Here is a 15,678-nt window from a genome sequence, read left to right as displayed (position 1 = left end):
ATATGCTTTCGATCGTGAGCCCTGGGGTCAAAGCACCTTCGACGTTCCTCGCACGGAACGTCCAAGACACTTGTTCGAGGCTGCTCGCACGAAAATGGGCCACTACCGGTGCCACGTAGTCGGCGTGGACGCGTGTCAATAAATGCGACTCGTTCCGCTCGCGGAAATCGACTACGGCCTCGGGAAACAACTGAATTTTATTAGGCGACCGAGAAGGTTCGCGGTGTCTCGATGGATCACCCACAAAATGGATTGCAGGGTACCTCCTTCCGAAAAATGGACACCTTCCGCTTCCATCTTTTTACCGGAAGAGCTATCTGCTTCTCTTGCTTTGGATAAGCTTATTTTCTCCGGCAAAAATATGCTTCGATACTTAAAAGGTTCGATCTCGTCCGTTTCTATTTAACGCTGGAACTACGGATCCGTCGACATAACCGACTCCTAATTGTTCAATCGCGTCGTTCGCGAGCCAAATCGATTAACTACCTTCCGAGTTAAAACACGTGGTTGACGCTCAACACGTTGAGTGCCACGTCGATAGCCATTTGCACAAAATTAAATCAACTTATTTAATAATACAAGAATGGAAAAGACAGTCTATCATGAAAATAATTTTTGTAACCTTCTCACACCGTTTGGATATTGATAAAATTTTGTTTACTTAGTAGATGGCAATAAAAATTAAACTGTTAAATTGTACCACGTAACCTTTAGAGGGCCAGCATTTTTCCATTACAAACTTGAATTTTCTTAATGAAACATTTATATACATATAATGTACAATGTATATGTTATGCAAAATTCCCAAGTTTTTCCCTGGCCAATATAATGGCCACCCGGCCCTTTAAAGGTTAAAATAAATTTCCTTAGCCACACTGCACAGTGCTACACCGTACTACCGTTTCCCGAAGAAGACGTATCGATATGCTCCATCAGAGGTTATTAAACAAGAAGACAAAGCATAATTACCTGCCCTTCAAATAACATAATGCCAAGTCAAACGCTCACGCACACGAACGACACCACATCAACGTGTTTACATTATAATATACAGATCAAATGTGAATGGGTCCATCTATTCCTCACATCGATGCTCCTCTTTTTTCCTTGTTCTTCCTTCTAACAGGAATGAATAAGTTCAGTCTGGTGTCGTCCATATGCTGTTAATTCAGCTACATATACACAGTGTCCAAATAATTTCATTGTACCAACCCGTCCTGGTTCCCCCTATAATTTCATCAATTTTTTCTAGTCATTATTTCGTGGTGTTAATCGATTTGGCTAATGAGTAGTTCGATTCAAGTTTATACGTTTGCACATGCTATGATAAACGTCGATAAACTCTTGGATTGATAAAATAAACATTTTTAGTGTTCCGCAGATCTAGCGTTAAACAAGTTCATACGTCCCTCGGATAGAAATTTATACTTTCTCCGCTTTAGAAGCTGCAAAATTGCAGCGAGGTTGCAGTTCAATAGGTTTGCTCGATCTATTGCATTTTATTCGTAATCGTTGTATTTTCCTCGCGATAAATCTTCATCGAAAGAAAATCGTGGGATCGTTCGAGTCACTATTTGTCAAGATAGTACGAGAGTAAAATATGGTCGAGCATAAGCTCGCTCTTTATCGATGCAGTGGGTGCGTGCACTGTTCAACAGTGACAACCTCGAAGCGCCGCGAACTTTCTTGGTCACTTAATAATTTGAGGTTTGCGATTAGGTCAAGCTCTCTCTCTACAAACTTTTAAGGGAATGGCGTAGTCTGATAATTAGTTTGATCTTCGTGTATAAGTAATGAATAGACTGTGCGGATCTTTGTGCACTTAATTCTTCTTAATTTAGACGTTCTCTGATGTTTTACAAATCTGCACAAGACATAACAGCTTCTGTAAATCATCCATACAATGAGAAATCTCTTTGTCAACGAAGGGAAACTTTCGGTGATTCTAATGTTCACAAAACAACGTACAAAAATTCAAAATTGCATAACAGATTTCCATGCATTCGACAAAATACAAATTTGTAAAATACAAGAAAACGTGCACATTAACCCGAACGAATATTATCTGTATTTTTATTTCGTTCCTATGTACCTTTTAGTGGACAAAGCTAATTTCCCTCATCGTCCAAAACTGAGAATTCGCACAAAGATCCACAGTCTAGCAAGAAATCGGTGCAACATTAACGACACGTAGCAATTGTTCACGTAAAAGTCACTCACCTGGGGCGTTTGTATGTTCTTGTTTTTGTCGACGATGGGTATGTTGTCGAGCGGCTGTCTGAACGCGGTGTTCTTGTTCTTGTTGTCGAACTTCTTCTTGTTGTTGTTGGCGGTGCTGAACCGTTTCCACGAGAGCGCGTTGATGAACAGCGAGTGCTTCTTCAGGTTCTTCTCGAGCGCGTTCTTCTCGGAGATGATCCTGGCGTTGTCGTTGTTGTTCAGGTTGATGTTGTTGTTCTGTAACGCGTTATTGTTCGTGGGCGGATGACCGGTGGGCGGCGCCGGCGCCACCGTGGCGACGCTGCTCTTGTTCTCCCTGTTCTTCGCGTTGTTCAGCTGTTCGTAGTTGAAGTTGTTCAACGTGAAGTCAGCGGGATGCTGGTGACCCGCTGGCGGGTACACAGACCCGCGTCTGTCACGCGGACTGAACGACAACACGGTACCCATGCTTGCACGTTCTTGTTGTTGTTGTTGTTGTTGGGGTTGGGTTTGTTGTTGCGAGAGTTGAGGCTGCAGCTGAGGCTGCTGTTGAGTCTGAGTGGCCTGATGGGTGGGATTCTGGGCCTGTCGACTGGCGCCTTGAGTCGGTTGGCCAGGGTTCTGGGCCTGGGGGCCCGGATTCGTCGGATGATCCGGGTTTGCGGCCTGAGGGCCGGGGTTCTGGGTCTGTTGCGCAGGGTTCTGCTGTTGTTGAGGGTTCGCAGACTGCTGGGCCGGATTCTGCGTCTGATGGCCGGGGTTCTGGGTCTGGTGACCCGGATTCGACTCGGCCGAGGTCGCCTCGTGGGCCTGATGACCCGGTTTCTGCGTCTGCTGAGACGTAGTGGGCGGAGGTCTCGGCGGACTCGGTGCGGTGACGCGCTGCGGGGGTGGCGGGGGTGCTCGAGGAACCGAGGACTCCCTCGGGGGTCCCGTCAGCGGGGTCGCATCCCCTGGCTCGATGGCCTCCTCCACGACGGGACCCACCACCTCGCTCAGCCGACCTCCCAGCCTGCTGACTTCTGACTTCGACCTGAACGAGCCTGCCTCCTCCTTATCCTCCCTCACTCGCTACCTGGTTGCTCTCGCTTCTTCTCTACTTCGGATCCTCCCGAACCTCTGCCGTGTTTCACCTTCGACTCGCTCGAACGAGAAAACCGACTCTGCCGCGGGTAACCTCTCTTCTGGACGAACCGATGCGACCGAACAACACCAGCCGTCCGCCGCGGCTACTACCCGCGATCAATAGCGCTCTCGCCGTAGGCTCGCGAGAAAAACTGACGATTCCGGTCGGCACAGCTCTCGCGCGTGAACCCGCCGCGAGACGTGTTTCGCCCTCGTCGTCGCCCGAGAACCGTCTTCGCGGAGAGCGACCAGTCACGAGGGAAAATGTCGTCCGATGCGTGGAGAAGATGTCGGTGGTCGGGCAAAATGGCGAGCGAGCGATCGATGCTTCACCGCCCTCCGCCACACGGAGGGAGGACGAACCAGGTGAACGAAAATACAGAAAGCGTTGCCTCGTCGGATGTCACCCTCTCTCGATCCCTCGATCTTTACCTTCGACGTACTATATCTCCTCCCGTTTTGTTCTCGAAACGAAATAAGCTCTCCGCGAACCAGGCTGCACCAGAGCACTTTTCCCGATGCACTCCCGTTCCGCGGTAACACTCGTCGCAAAATCCCTCCCTCTCCCTCTCTCACTCTCGCGTAAGAGAGATCCCGAAGGAAATAGATCCTTTCCAGACCTCCCTTCACGGGAGAGCGAGCATCGACGAACAGATACGATTAATCCACAGAACCCCGTGTGTTGTGTTCACTGTTCGACGATCACCGTTCCTGGTCGTCGCATCGAACGAAGGAATCCGTCGTCGTTTGTTTACTACCCCTTCTGGTCGCAGATGTGCGAACGGGGGCGACCGTAATCTCGTCGCTGACGGCTCTCTCCGACGGTGTTGGACGTTGTTGGCGTGATGTGGTTATATGGCACACGCTGCAGCGCACGGGCACACACGCACGACTATGCCGAACCACGATAGATCGTCGGAGAACGGTGCGTGTTGACAAACCGCGAGGGGATGAGAGAGCAGCGGAGCCCTACTCGACAGAGACCAAAGACGAACAAAGAGATGCGTGAGAACCGTTGTCAGGATGGAAACGGGTCGCGACTCGCGCGGCGGCCTGTGATTCGATGTCTGTGTCCGGTGGCTGCCGTTGTCGTGTGTCGTGCTCGCCGACGTCGCCGTCGCCGTGTCCTCGTCCTCGTCGTCGACGTCGTCGTCGCTCGTACGGGTCCCCTACGTCCGTTCGTCCACCGCCGCCTCCTCTGCGACCAACCAACACTTCGCACGCCCCATCCCTGTTATCGGTGCGCGCGCAGTCGTTCGATAAACGCGCAACGTCGATTTCACGGGGGTGGATGGTGCGCGACGCGGAGGGTGCAACGGAGAGATCAAGAGAGAGGGGCGAAGCGAGGGTTCGAAGGTGAAACGGAGAAGGCAGCCTCGCGCCGCATACGCCCAAAACTTCTCTTTCGTTTCTGCTTGCCGTCGCGACACCCTCCACCCCGCGAACAATCCCTGCAACCCTTCTCCGCCAAATTTACGAATCGTCTGCGAATGTTTGGCCGGAAGAGCGACACCTGAACGTAGGTCGAGATTCTCGAGAGGAGAGGAATTTTATAGCGGCGCTGGAACGATCGTTGGTTAGCGGTTGTGCTGGTTTCCTCTTCGGATCTGATAGGTTACGGGTGGATGAACTTGCTCGCCCGTCTATCTGGACCTAAATTAATTAGTCGTCGGTCGGACCAGGAAGGATTCTTCGTTTGTTAGGAAGAACATTATTTGATAGGATTTCAGTTATGGACGGTTATACCGGGTGGACGGCGTTGCTTCAGGAACGCTCTTCGAGATAGACTCTTCTGGTTGATCTGTGCACGAATGGAACTGTCGGACTCGTGGGGAACGTTGGCTTGGAAACGCTGCTTGCGAATGGGTTTAACGGCGTTGCCGTGTGACCTTCGCTTGAACGTTTACCTGTATATTATTTTATTGAAGCAATTTTTATTTTCTCTCCTTTTAGGATAGTACTTTGTCAAACGTTTGTTACTATTGCCGGGAAAATGGTGATACGTTGCAGGACACATTGAACGCACATATGTTTAACCATTTGCGCCCGAAACTATTTCTGCTCCAACATCAGCGCATTTGTTTTTATCTACACGTACTCATTTTATGGGTTCTCTACATTCCTTTTACTGTTTCTAGCTTTACAAAAATCTGGAAAAATTCTAGGATACTTGAAGCGAAAATTTTCCCTAGACATAAACGATTCAGCATGCCCACGGAGGATTACAAAAGGGAAGACATTTTCAAGTGGTTCTTGTTTGTTGCAACTGATGTAGAATGTTTCCGTTTTGCTGAAAGTCCCCAATCTATTGATGATATAAAAACTGTTTTGAATAACGGGATGAAAGCAAATGTTTCACCTTCGGATGACGCAACTTCTTCATCACTATGATGTCCACGGTGTCAACATTCATTTTACAGCTCCCTCGTAAAATCGCCGGTTTGACCTCGGGATTTGTTGCCTGGGAAATTCATGGTTTTTCAAGGCACACTAGCGAACCTGTTCTAGTATTATCTCCGAGTTACAGTGGCTAGACAGCGGAGAAGACAGGTGCGATCCCGAGGGACACCTAACACGTGTGTCCACAACGCCGTCAGGATTTTTCATTGTCGTAGGAGACACGTTATCGCGGTAGGCACATAACGTTATTGAACCTGTTTCGAGCTACGCAGATTAGCCGAGGCCTCTGGGACATCTCGTGACGTCTCCTGTACGCGATACAACTATCAAACTGCGACACCTTGTTACACCACCTGCTCATCCGATGTATCCACTGTCGATATGTCGAAACGCGATTCGTCTCCTTTTCCTTTTGTTGTGAATCTTGCTTCGCAGAGAATTAAGATCTGACCCCTTCCAGCCCTTTGTTCTTCTTTTTCGCTGCAACATTGGTTGGAGCTGCATTAGCGAAATTCCGTCCAAAATTCTCGTGAATCCTAGTCTGACAAAGAAAGGAGCAACAAATGTATCAGTAACGGTTGCTGTATAATTTTTATGAAGCAAATGGCTACATAATTGCAATAGCACCGAAGAAATACAAATGCGAGAGAAATCATAGGATGGCACAACGAAATGAAACAAAAACTTCTCCAGAAAACGGGAGAATTCTTGCTGGAGGTGCTGAAATAACCCTCGCAAAACTATAATTATAATATCGTTACATTCGGATGCGGAGCGTAAGAAAGTTTTGCGCAATGTTAGCTGAAACGTTGACCCCGCAGTGCGCGGCGATGCGTGCATGAATCACCTACATCAAATATAGACGAAGCAGATACTACATTGTTCTCTAGCCTACTACGGTTTACCTTGAAGCCTGGCAATCACTCGCGAGCTGGACAGGTGTCGTGCTTTCCATTTCTTTTACACAGATCTACACACTGATCCGTAATGTCTCTTCAAGTTTGCCGGAACAGAAAATAAATCCCACAGAAAATAGCGAAAATTTGGACAAGAATGTTTCTTGTCCCTGATCAGCTGGAGAAAAAGGTGGATGGAATTTATGATCTCGAGGGCTGCGTCGCAACGAAACTTGCTCTAGTCACGAACGCATGTGAGCGACATAGGCGTCACAAACTTACAAGTTTGATCGAAAACATGTTTTCTTTATTCTAAGGATTTACGTATTACGTTTCATTCATGATTCTTCACTAATACCAGTTTCTATTGTAGAATTCTTCCAGAGACATGCGATAAATTAATATGCTCCAAATTAACCCTCAGCACTCGAATGGCGACTGTAAGGCGCCTCTAAAAATTGCTGTATCATTATTCAAAATAGTTTTTACATTATTAAATTTGTTTGTATTTAATAAATTACTAAACATTTCAATACACTACGAGTAAATTGCACCATTTTCGTATGTATAGCATGAAAAAATATATATATAGAAGGGAAATATTCTAGGTCGAAAGAAATGTTTCGTTCTAGAGTTAAAATTGCTTCGAGTGCAAACGGTTAATATATATTCGATAAATTAATAATAAGACAATATTTTAAAATTCTTGGAATACTTTCACTCGTTCGACTTTTACTCGCTCACTTTTCTCATAAGTCCGCAAAATCTGCTACCCATAATAGTTCAGTTTATCTCAATGATTTACCGCAGATAGAAAAATACTACTTTCGGCCAGTATTTCAGCGAAACTCGCCGCAGCGGGGAATAATCTAGGAACGTCCGGCCTGTCTTCGCTTCCTCGCGAGAAGATTCCGATACGATAATTCTCCCGGCTTCCCTGATTCCGCGAAAGAAATTCCCGTTGCGTCGTTTCTGATTGGCGAACGATCGGAGCTCTTCCCGTGGCCGGGCATTAAAATAGAACGACGAGCAGCGAGGCGAGGGCATGATTGCATCTAAATCCCAGCCACTTCGATCACCGAAAGTATAGTCTGCTCTCGCTCGGCCGCCAGGATTACCAACGAAACAAGGTCGAAAACGTGGGGGCGGTTGGGGGGATGGGTGGCTGGGGGTGCAATTACCGGCGCCACGCAGTAACCTGCGGATTAAGTTGACCGAGCCAGTCCGAGGGGGTTGGTGGGTTGGGAAAAAGAAAGAGAGAAAGCGGGAGGGTAAGGGGGACACGACCGGGAACGTGTAATCCCTGATCGATTAGCGCGCTAATTAACGTTTCACTTAACAACGAGGTGAAACGAGCCGGCTCCCGCGATAGAAAAATTCGATCGACCGATATACTGCTACCCGATCCGGCGCTACGGATAGAAACGGGGCGGATCTACCTGGGAACGCTAGTAGAACGCGTAGAACGAGACCTTGTTGCACGGTTGCACCTTGTTCAACTTCGGTTTTCAGGGAATCGGGCTTGGAAGTTTGAGCGGAACGCGTTTGATCATGGTTGGACACGGTTTTACTTGTTGTATGTAGAGCTGATTTTCTGTTTACGGAATCTGTCTGCATGGAGACGGACACAAAGTGTGTTGGGAAATAGAGGCTGTTGATTGGGACGTGTCTGATCATGATCGACCCACTCTACTGCTTGAATATAAAGTTCATTTGCTGTTTATAGAGTAAATTGGTTCTAGAGAAGTCCAAATGAAAATGGAGTAGAAGGGAACACAAAGCAAATTGGAAAATGGATGCTGTTGATTGGGACGCGTCTGACCATGATCGACCGCGTCTACTGCCTCGTATACACAGTTCATTTCCTGTTTATAAGGTAGATCGGTTCTAGTAAAGACTATGTAGACGAAAATTATGTAGGAGGGGACACAAAACATCGGGAAATAAATCCCGTTGAATTCTACTGTTTTCGTATACAATTCATTTTCTGTTCGTAGTATGGGATAAACAAAAAACATATTGGAACTGCGTAATATTTGTGAAAATGCCAATTAGTTTTTTATGGGGTAAATTAGTTCTAGAAATATTAGTCTCGATCTCGCAACCAGGATCGCTTTGAATATGCATGATCAGGCGCAGTTTCCAAATCGTTCTTATTCCTCAGCCGCGAAGAAGACGCGTTCAAGGGAAGAAATAAGCGGCAACGAGGGGGCGGAGAGGAGTCTTGTTAAAAGACGAGCCGACAGAAGTCGCCTGTATTGATTTCTTTCCGCGTTTGAAAGCTCTTCCGCGGCGGGAAGCTATTTCCGTGTCCCCCCTCGACTCGATCCTCCAGCAATTATTCAGAAATGGTGCGTCGCTGATTGCTTCCCGACGACGGCCGATCTTTGTCGGTTTTTCTGCGGAATACCGGGACGAGCCTAAGAATTCCGCTCGCTCGATGGTCGAGGCAAGACGCTCCCCTAAGCTGGTAAAAATTTCGAAGTTGCATAGTTCCGAGCTGAATGGTCTCTGGCTAGGTTGGTGCTTTAAAGATGCAGGTGCTTCTTAACCCTGTCTCGTTCATCCTGTTCGTCGTGCAAGCACTGGGGAAGCTATGGCTGCGCCAGGACAGGCGACATTATAGTAAGTGCGTCGTTCCACATATTAAACACGCTCCGATTCGACCGGGCTCGCTTCTGAACGCTCGCGTGACGAGCGCGAGTATTGCTGCGCTGAGCTGGAGGAAACTATATTCTTGTGTTCTATGACTCTACATTGACCCCAGGGAGATCGAGTCTCCCACTTCCACACAATTATTTACCACCGCGATTAAATTCTATTAAATTTGCAAAATTCCCTACACGTATCTGACTGTATTTTTCCATCTACTGCACAGATGAAGCTACAACTTCTGAAAAAAATGACTTGACTTGAGTCGACGATCAAATGATCTGCGCTTTAAAACGAGCCAAGATAGATCCTCGCACGACAGATTTCCGCAAAGTTATAGCAATCGAAGTGAGCACCATTCTTTATCGACGATACAACGACCGTTCAATATCGAGCGTCGCTGGGCTTAGAACAGGGTGATTAGGACCGCGAGCAAATCGCATAACATTCATCGTGAACCTTCCTCAGAGACGGTAGCACGGCTGAGGCGCCGACTGAGGCAATCAGAGCCGAGCGAGACGCCTGCGTCCGCTTGCGAGAAGCGATAAACGCGTTCCATTCGGGCATTAATGGAATACATGTATCCAGAAATCCGTCGCGAAGGATCGATCCGGGTCAGGCGGCTTGGGAAATCCTTTAAAGCCGAGAGATCCAGCGACTCGTTGGCGCCGTCCCACGGTGGTCCCAATCGATCAATTAGGAGGAAAGAAGTTCAAAATTCAAGGCAACAAGAAACACATATCAGACGCAAAGTGACCTCTGGTGTTAGTTTCGTTACAAATATCGTTCTGATTACCTGTCGATATCAATACTTTTATATTCATAATAATATGAATTCCAGTGCCCATGTCCGTGCCCGTTACAAAAGAAACGAAGACCACGTATATCAAAATGTCCCGAAGTCGAATTAATAATAAGAGTCACTAAATTGAAATAAATTTCTAGTTTTATTTTTACCTTCAACTGTGGAATGCATATTATTATGAATATAAAAGTATTTATAATGCCCGTTCGTCATCTCGTTCATTGTTAATGAAGCTAATACCAGAGGTCACTATTCGCCTCTGTGGGATGTATAGTACATAAAACATTCAGTGATACGTGTCTTTTGTTAGCTTTAATTTTGAACTTTTTTCCTTCTAATTCATCGATTGGGACGACTGTGCGTCCGTCGTGACCGCGTATTTTTCGCCGAGATCCCCTCGCGCGCTCCTTCTTCTCAACCTGTTTGAATGCGCCGCCCCTGGAAATATTTAACCGTGGAGAGCTCGTGCACGTGCCAGTCCCCGAGAGTTTATCGCTTCCGCGACGTTTCCGCAACGTTTCCGCGAGGCTGACTGCTGTGAAAAGCAGCGCGCGGAACCAATAACGACTACCCGATGCGAACGGAAGCCGATTCCTCGCCGCGAGGAACAATGAGCCAGGCAGCTCACCGCCGTGAAGATGGAACAGAGTTGCGCGCTGCAACAGAGTTGAGAAAACCCGCAGAGAAAATCTGCTCCCGAACCTCTCCGAAGTTTCGGAAAGAATCTGGGGCCCTTGAGGCAACCCTAAATCACCTCCGCTACTAACTATTCTTCATATCACACACTGTTAGCCAAATATACGCTCTAAGAGCATATAAAAGTTTTACTTATTAAATCGTATATTCCGTGTTGAGTAATTAACTTGCTCTGCCGATTTGATTCGCTCTCCCTCGAATGTTCAATAATTTTTTTCAATCCTAAATAATTGACTTAAAATTTGGAAAAAATTCTGTGAAACAAAGCTTAAGAGTATCTATCTAATATAGATTGCTTTTATAGTTCCCCAGAAAATCGATTTTTAAATTGGGGGATATTTTCCGCGATATCACCCTTACTCGTGGAGGTAGAGATTTTCGTGTGAATGTTTAACGAATATATTTTACGTCGTTAACAAAGAAAGCATGCTGGCATTTTGTGTATCTGACATGAGCTCTCCTCTTGAACTGTAGTGTCAATAACGCGCAATTATTGTGATTCGCCATCAATCGGATTGGTTCGTCGATGCATTCGATTCAACGAGCGTATCGCAGCGGAGTAACAACCGTGACGGCACTTTAATCCGTCAACAAAATATTCGGCGATCGTTCGAGGACGAGACACGAGTTGGTTGCGTGCCAGCAAGTAGTAAAGCCCGCCACTGCTCGGACACGATACGAAGAACCCTCCAATTAATTAAGCGGTGTACACATCGACCGAAGTTCCGCAAAAAGCGCCGGCGTTTCTTGCGAATGGGAGCTTAACAAGCGACGAGCATAACACTCCAACGATACCGGAGAGACGTTTACGCGAATCGTGCATTAATTCGCCTCGGAAACCGGCGCTATTGCGACGGAAATTTTTCATAAAACTAGAAAGAACCCTGGGAAATCTTTAACGAATTGTTTCGCTTGCGACGCAGTGTCGCGTTCTGGCTGTAGATCGTTTTGTCAGAGATTTAAATACGGAAACATACGCAATGTTCGGTGGTGTGACGCGTGACGACTGTAAAACGAGAATAGAATAGGAGGTCTAGGTTGTAGGTCAGTATTCAGCGGTACAGCGAATTAGTTGTGCAATTCGTTCGCGTTTCTTTGCGCGGAACTTGTGCGGAAAACGTTCGCAACATTTTCCGAATCTAACGAACATCGTACTGGTCAAATAAACTCGTAAAGAAAATGTTAGGTGTCTCAGACTATGACCGACGTGGCGCTGGAATCGTCAACAAAAAGCAATAAACGAAACGGAATTAGCCGCAGGTGGAGTAACCAAGCAATACAAAAGAATAAGCAAAGCGAGCGGAATTTTTCGGCGTAAATCGAAAGCTGGTCTCGAACCGCGTTCCTCGCATAAAGGACTCCTAACGAAGAACTGATTGCGGGTTTCGATTGGACCGTGATAAAAAACAAAGAGACGAAGAGGGAAAATGCGAAGGAAAACCGTCGTCAGAGCAAAGGTGTCCGGCCGTAGGGCGTCGCTGCAAAAAGCCTGCTAAAAATATAATGTCGGCTACTCGCGTTGCCGCGAAACCGCGCGCGCGACTCCGTTCACGCGGCGTGTCGTGTCTATATCGATGTGACCCCGATACGCGGCAGCCTCTCGCGAATAAAAAAGAACGGAGATGAAAATAAAGAAAACAACGCCGGGCCCGAGAGCTTTATTGTGCGCAATAAACTGGCAGCGTTCGCCGAGAGGAGCCACGATGGTTCTACAGACGTCGCCGCCGCGTCTGAGAAGCGTCAAGCAACGTCTTACGAAGGACGCCTTTTCAATGCGCGTCGGATACTCGTCGATCACAGATCTCAAAACGGCCCGTAAGAATATCAGGGAGATAACCAATGTTCCACAGGAATCGCGGGACTGGAGCTAAAGGGACAACAAATGCATTTTGATGTGTACGTATGCTAAATTTCAAGGGTTCTTGGTGTGATACTCGAAGTTGGAGGCTCAGTTATTCCTACAAATGTTGGAACGAGGGACCATAATGATAATAGCTACTTAAATCTCAATTCTGTTTGCTCATAAATACGCGTGTATCATATATGTTATATGCATTTTCGTGCAAATTAAAAATTGTCTTTATTAATTATAGGAAGCATATGTCTTTTTATATTCACCCAGTTTTTACATAAATGCATAAAATCTGCAGTCTAATTATATACGCGTTCTTAGGCTAATTGCAAATTTATTTTCAAATTTAATTTCAAAGTTTACGTAGAGAGAATATTCACACTCTCAATCTACGTATTTATAACATTGAAGATTTTATTAAAACCGTCCGGAGTTCCATATAATTAATGCAGATAATTTCTTGAACACGGACAATTTTTATCTTACATAAAGATCGGCAGTTCACTTGTAATTACCCGACACGATTTTTATCTTGAATAAAGACCTGCGGTCTACGCACGAGAAAATGGAACCAGGACATTGTTCTGCGGTTCTGCATTTTATCGAGCTTTCGGAAACAGGGTGGATCGTTCTCGATCGGTCCGCGATCGAAGAAGCGTTGCCCGATCGGCTCGGTTTCGCAACTTGCCGTCGAAACGCGAGGCTGCGTGCCATCTCCGCTGCCCCGGTCTATAAAAAAAAAATGCACCGGCAAAGTGGCTATTTATAATCCAGGGTACATAGACGTTCCATTTTCCGAGCCCCGTTTAAAAGAAGCGCAGTCCCAAGGATAACGCACGCTCCGCTGCTTAAGGGAAACGCGTCGCATCTAGGGTAGAAGCTTTAGCGCAGCCTCGCCTTGCTGTCGCTAAAGCTGGCCTAGTGTGTCAATGAGCGAGCTGTTCCCGATAAACGTGAACCTCGAGGAGATCGACGAACCAGAGGACAAGCGCGACCGGTAAGTAGATCGTGCCGTCGATGGTCGACTGACGGTCGATGATTTTAATTGATCCCCGCTTGTTAGCCTCTGCGGATGGAGCAGGGTGAAACTGTGAAACAGATATATTCATGAGGGAATTATTTGTAATGGCTTCGAAATTGATTTACGGGCTGGTAGATCGAGCGTGCCAACGACCTGAAAAATAATAAAGGATCGAGAACTTGGATCTTTATGCAAAATAAAAATGGTCTGCGTCGGTTACAAGAAAGGGGTGTTACAGAAAAATTGATTTCGTCTCTTAATAACTTTAATAGATTGTACATAATCTACCGGAAATAGTTAGTTCATCTGATGTTGCTTCTAGTCCTCCTCGGACCTTCATGCAAGATAAAAATCGTCTGCAAGAGGCAAGAGAAAATTCAGCGATTACGCGTGCTATGTGTCTGTTCATCACCGAGCGTTCCCATCTCTTGGAAGTGCCGGAGCACGCGAACGGTACTCAATTTTCTCGAAAACGAGGCGTCGAACGAAAAAAATTGTTACGTCCCTTTTTCGCCTGGTTTCAGCACGCAGAACCGCCGTCGGACCGCTTGTAAAACCCAAATCGAAATTGCCATTGTTCCGAGTAATTCCGCGAACCCCGAACGACTCGCTTTACCGCTAAGATCTCGAGCTGCCGGTTCACCTGTGTCTCAATACCAGAGGACCGAGAAAGATTGCTACGTGGAAAGTTCGGCTCGGTCCCCGAGAAACTCGACCCATTAATCTTCGCGTTAGCGCGATACTTTTGCAACGGTGGAGCCCGATTGTTTCAGGACCGCCGGGGGAGTTACCGAACTTCATTTCGCGCGGGCGGCCGCGGTCGACACGAGAAGTTTTCCAACAGGTCGAGAAGCCGTGGCAAAAGTGTCCCCGCCACGAGACGAATGGGATTCCGAGGGAGTAGGACCCGACGAACTTATGAAACAATAAAGGCTGGGTTAACCCGGCCCAGTGAAACGGCGCTCGGCGAAGGAAACGGAACAGCTGACTGCGAAACGAAACGGCCAGCAGTGCCAGACAGTCGGACAGACAGAGCCGAAGAACGTCATCCCCTTTAGAAGGGCTCCAGACAGACGAACCCTCCAGGCTACAGCCCTCCACCCCCGGCCTGGTTGCTGGCGACCACCGTTCCATCGCCATAGCAACCCCTTGGATCTAGCAGCCAGCCTAACCAACCGATTTGCCCATCCCACAGCCCCTGGCCGGCCGTTGTTCGAACATTTACATCAAACACGCTTTTCCCTTTTTTACGCGCTGGAAATCAACCCTTTGTCCCCTTTTGCCGCTGCCGCGCGCGGGGCGGAGCTCCTACGTCTGCCGGCAGTCGCATCGCCTCCAGAGATCGAACTTGTGTTGGATACAGTGACGAGGTACCGGCATTTTTAAGTATTTGTATTCTATTTATTAGATGTACAAATTAATTCGCAGTCCTCTCAAATATTAAAAGATCAGCGGTCTGATAATAGGGTATAATAATACCGAGGCTTTTATGAATTTATGACAAGATCCGCATGGAGCTGCGCAGTCTAATAAAAGGATACGATATGTCGATCTCTGCGAGAGATCATTCGCATTGTGCACCGATCTTAAACAGATCGAACCGATTCCACCTGGTTTCTTTTCGCTTTTCAAAGAACTTCGACGGGGAAAGTCCTTCTGGAAGATCATGGCCCGTCGCGTGACGTTTGTCTCGTGCGTAAAATCGCGGTTTCAACGGAGAGCTGTCCACCGAGCAGCCATTAGAGACACCACGCAGAAACGGGACATTTTCACCGCGCGATGGCTGGCCGATTCGACTGACAATGCCAATTTCCAGAATTGCCCGCAGTTTGCTCGCCGGCTGGCCCGGATCGAACCCGCCATGCCGTCACGAACCTCCGTCGGCCTTCTTAAGATCTACGCGGCTAGACCAACCTTCCAGTCTCGCGATCCGATTCGATACCGAACGATAACAGGATCGTGTGACAGCACTGCGATAAATAACGAAACGAAATCTCACGTCAAATCAGTGAATTCTCGCGGCCCTGGAGAG

At 47.2% G+C, this 15,678-nt stretch overlaps 1 protein-coding gene across 1 annotated transcript in view; it reads right to left on the bottom strand.

The window, feature by feature from the left end:
- LOC143359478 (uncharacterized) overlaps positions 1-5,737 on the bottom strand; it is a 36,874-nt gene extending 31,137 nt beyond the window's left edge. The window contains exons 1-2 of the mRNA XM_076797417.1: positions 5,684-5,737; positions 2,221-3,270 (exon numbers count right to left, since the gene is read on the bottom strand). Coding sequence (XP_076653532.1) covers positions 2,221-3,270; positions 5,684-5,737 — 1,104 coding nt within the window. The remainder of the gene's footprint in view (positions 1-2,220; positions 3,271-5,683) is intronic.
- Positions 5,738-15,678: the final 9,941 nt, after the last annotated feature.

Source organism: Halictus rubicundus, chromosome 12 (assembly GCF_050948215.1).
Source record: "Halictus rubicundus isolate RS-2024b chromosome 12, iyHalRubi1_principal, whole genome shotgun sequence".
NCBI lineage: Eukaryota > Metazoa > Arthropoda > Insecta > Hymenoptera > Halictidae > Halictus > Halictus rubicundus.
Note: the sequence above shows the minus strand (reverse complement) of the source record. Positions and strands in the feature narration are given on the sequence as shown.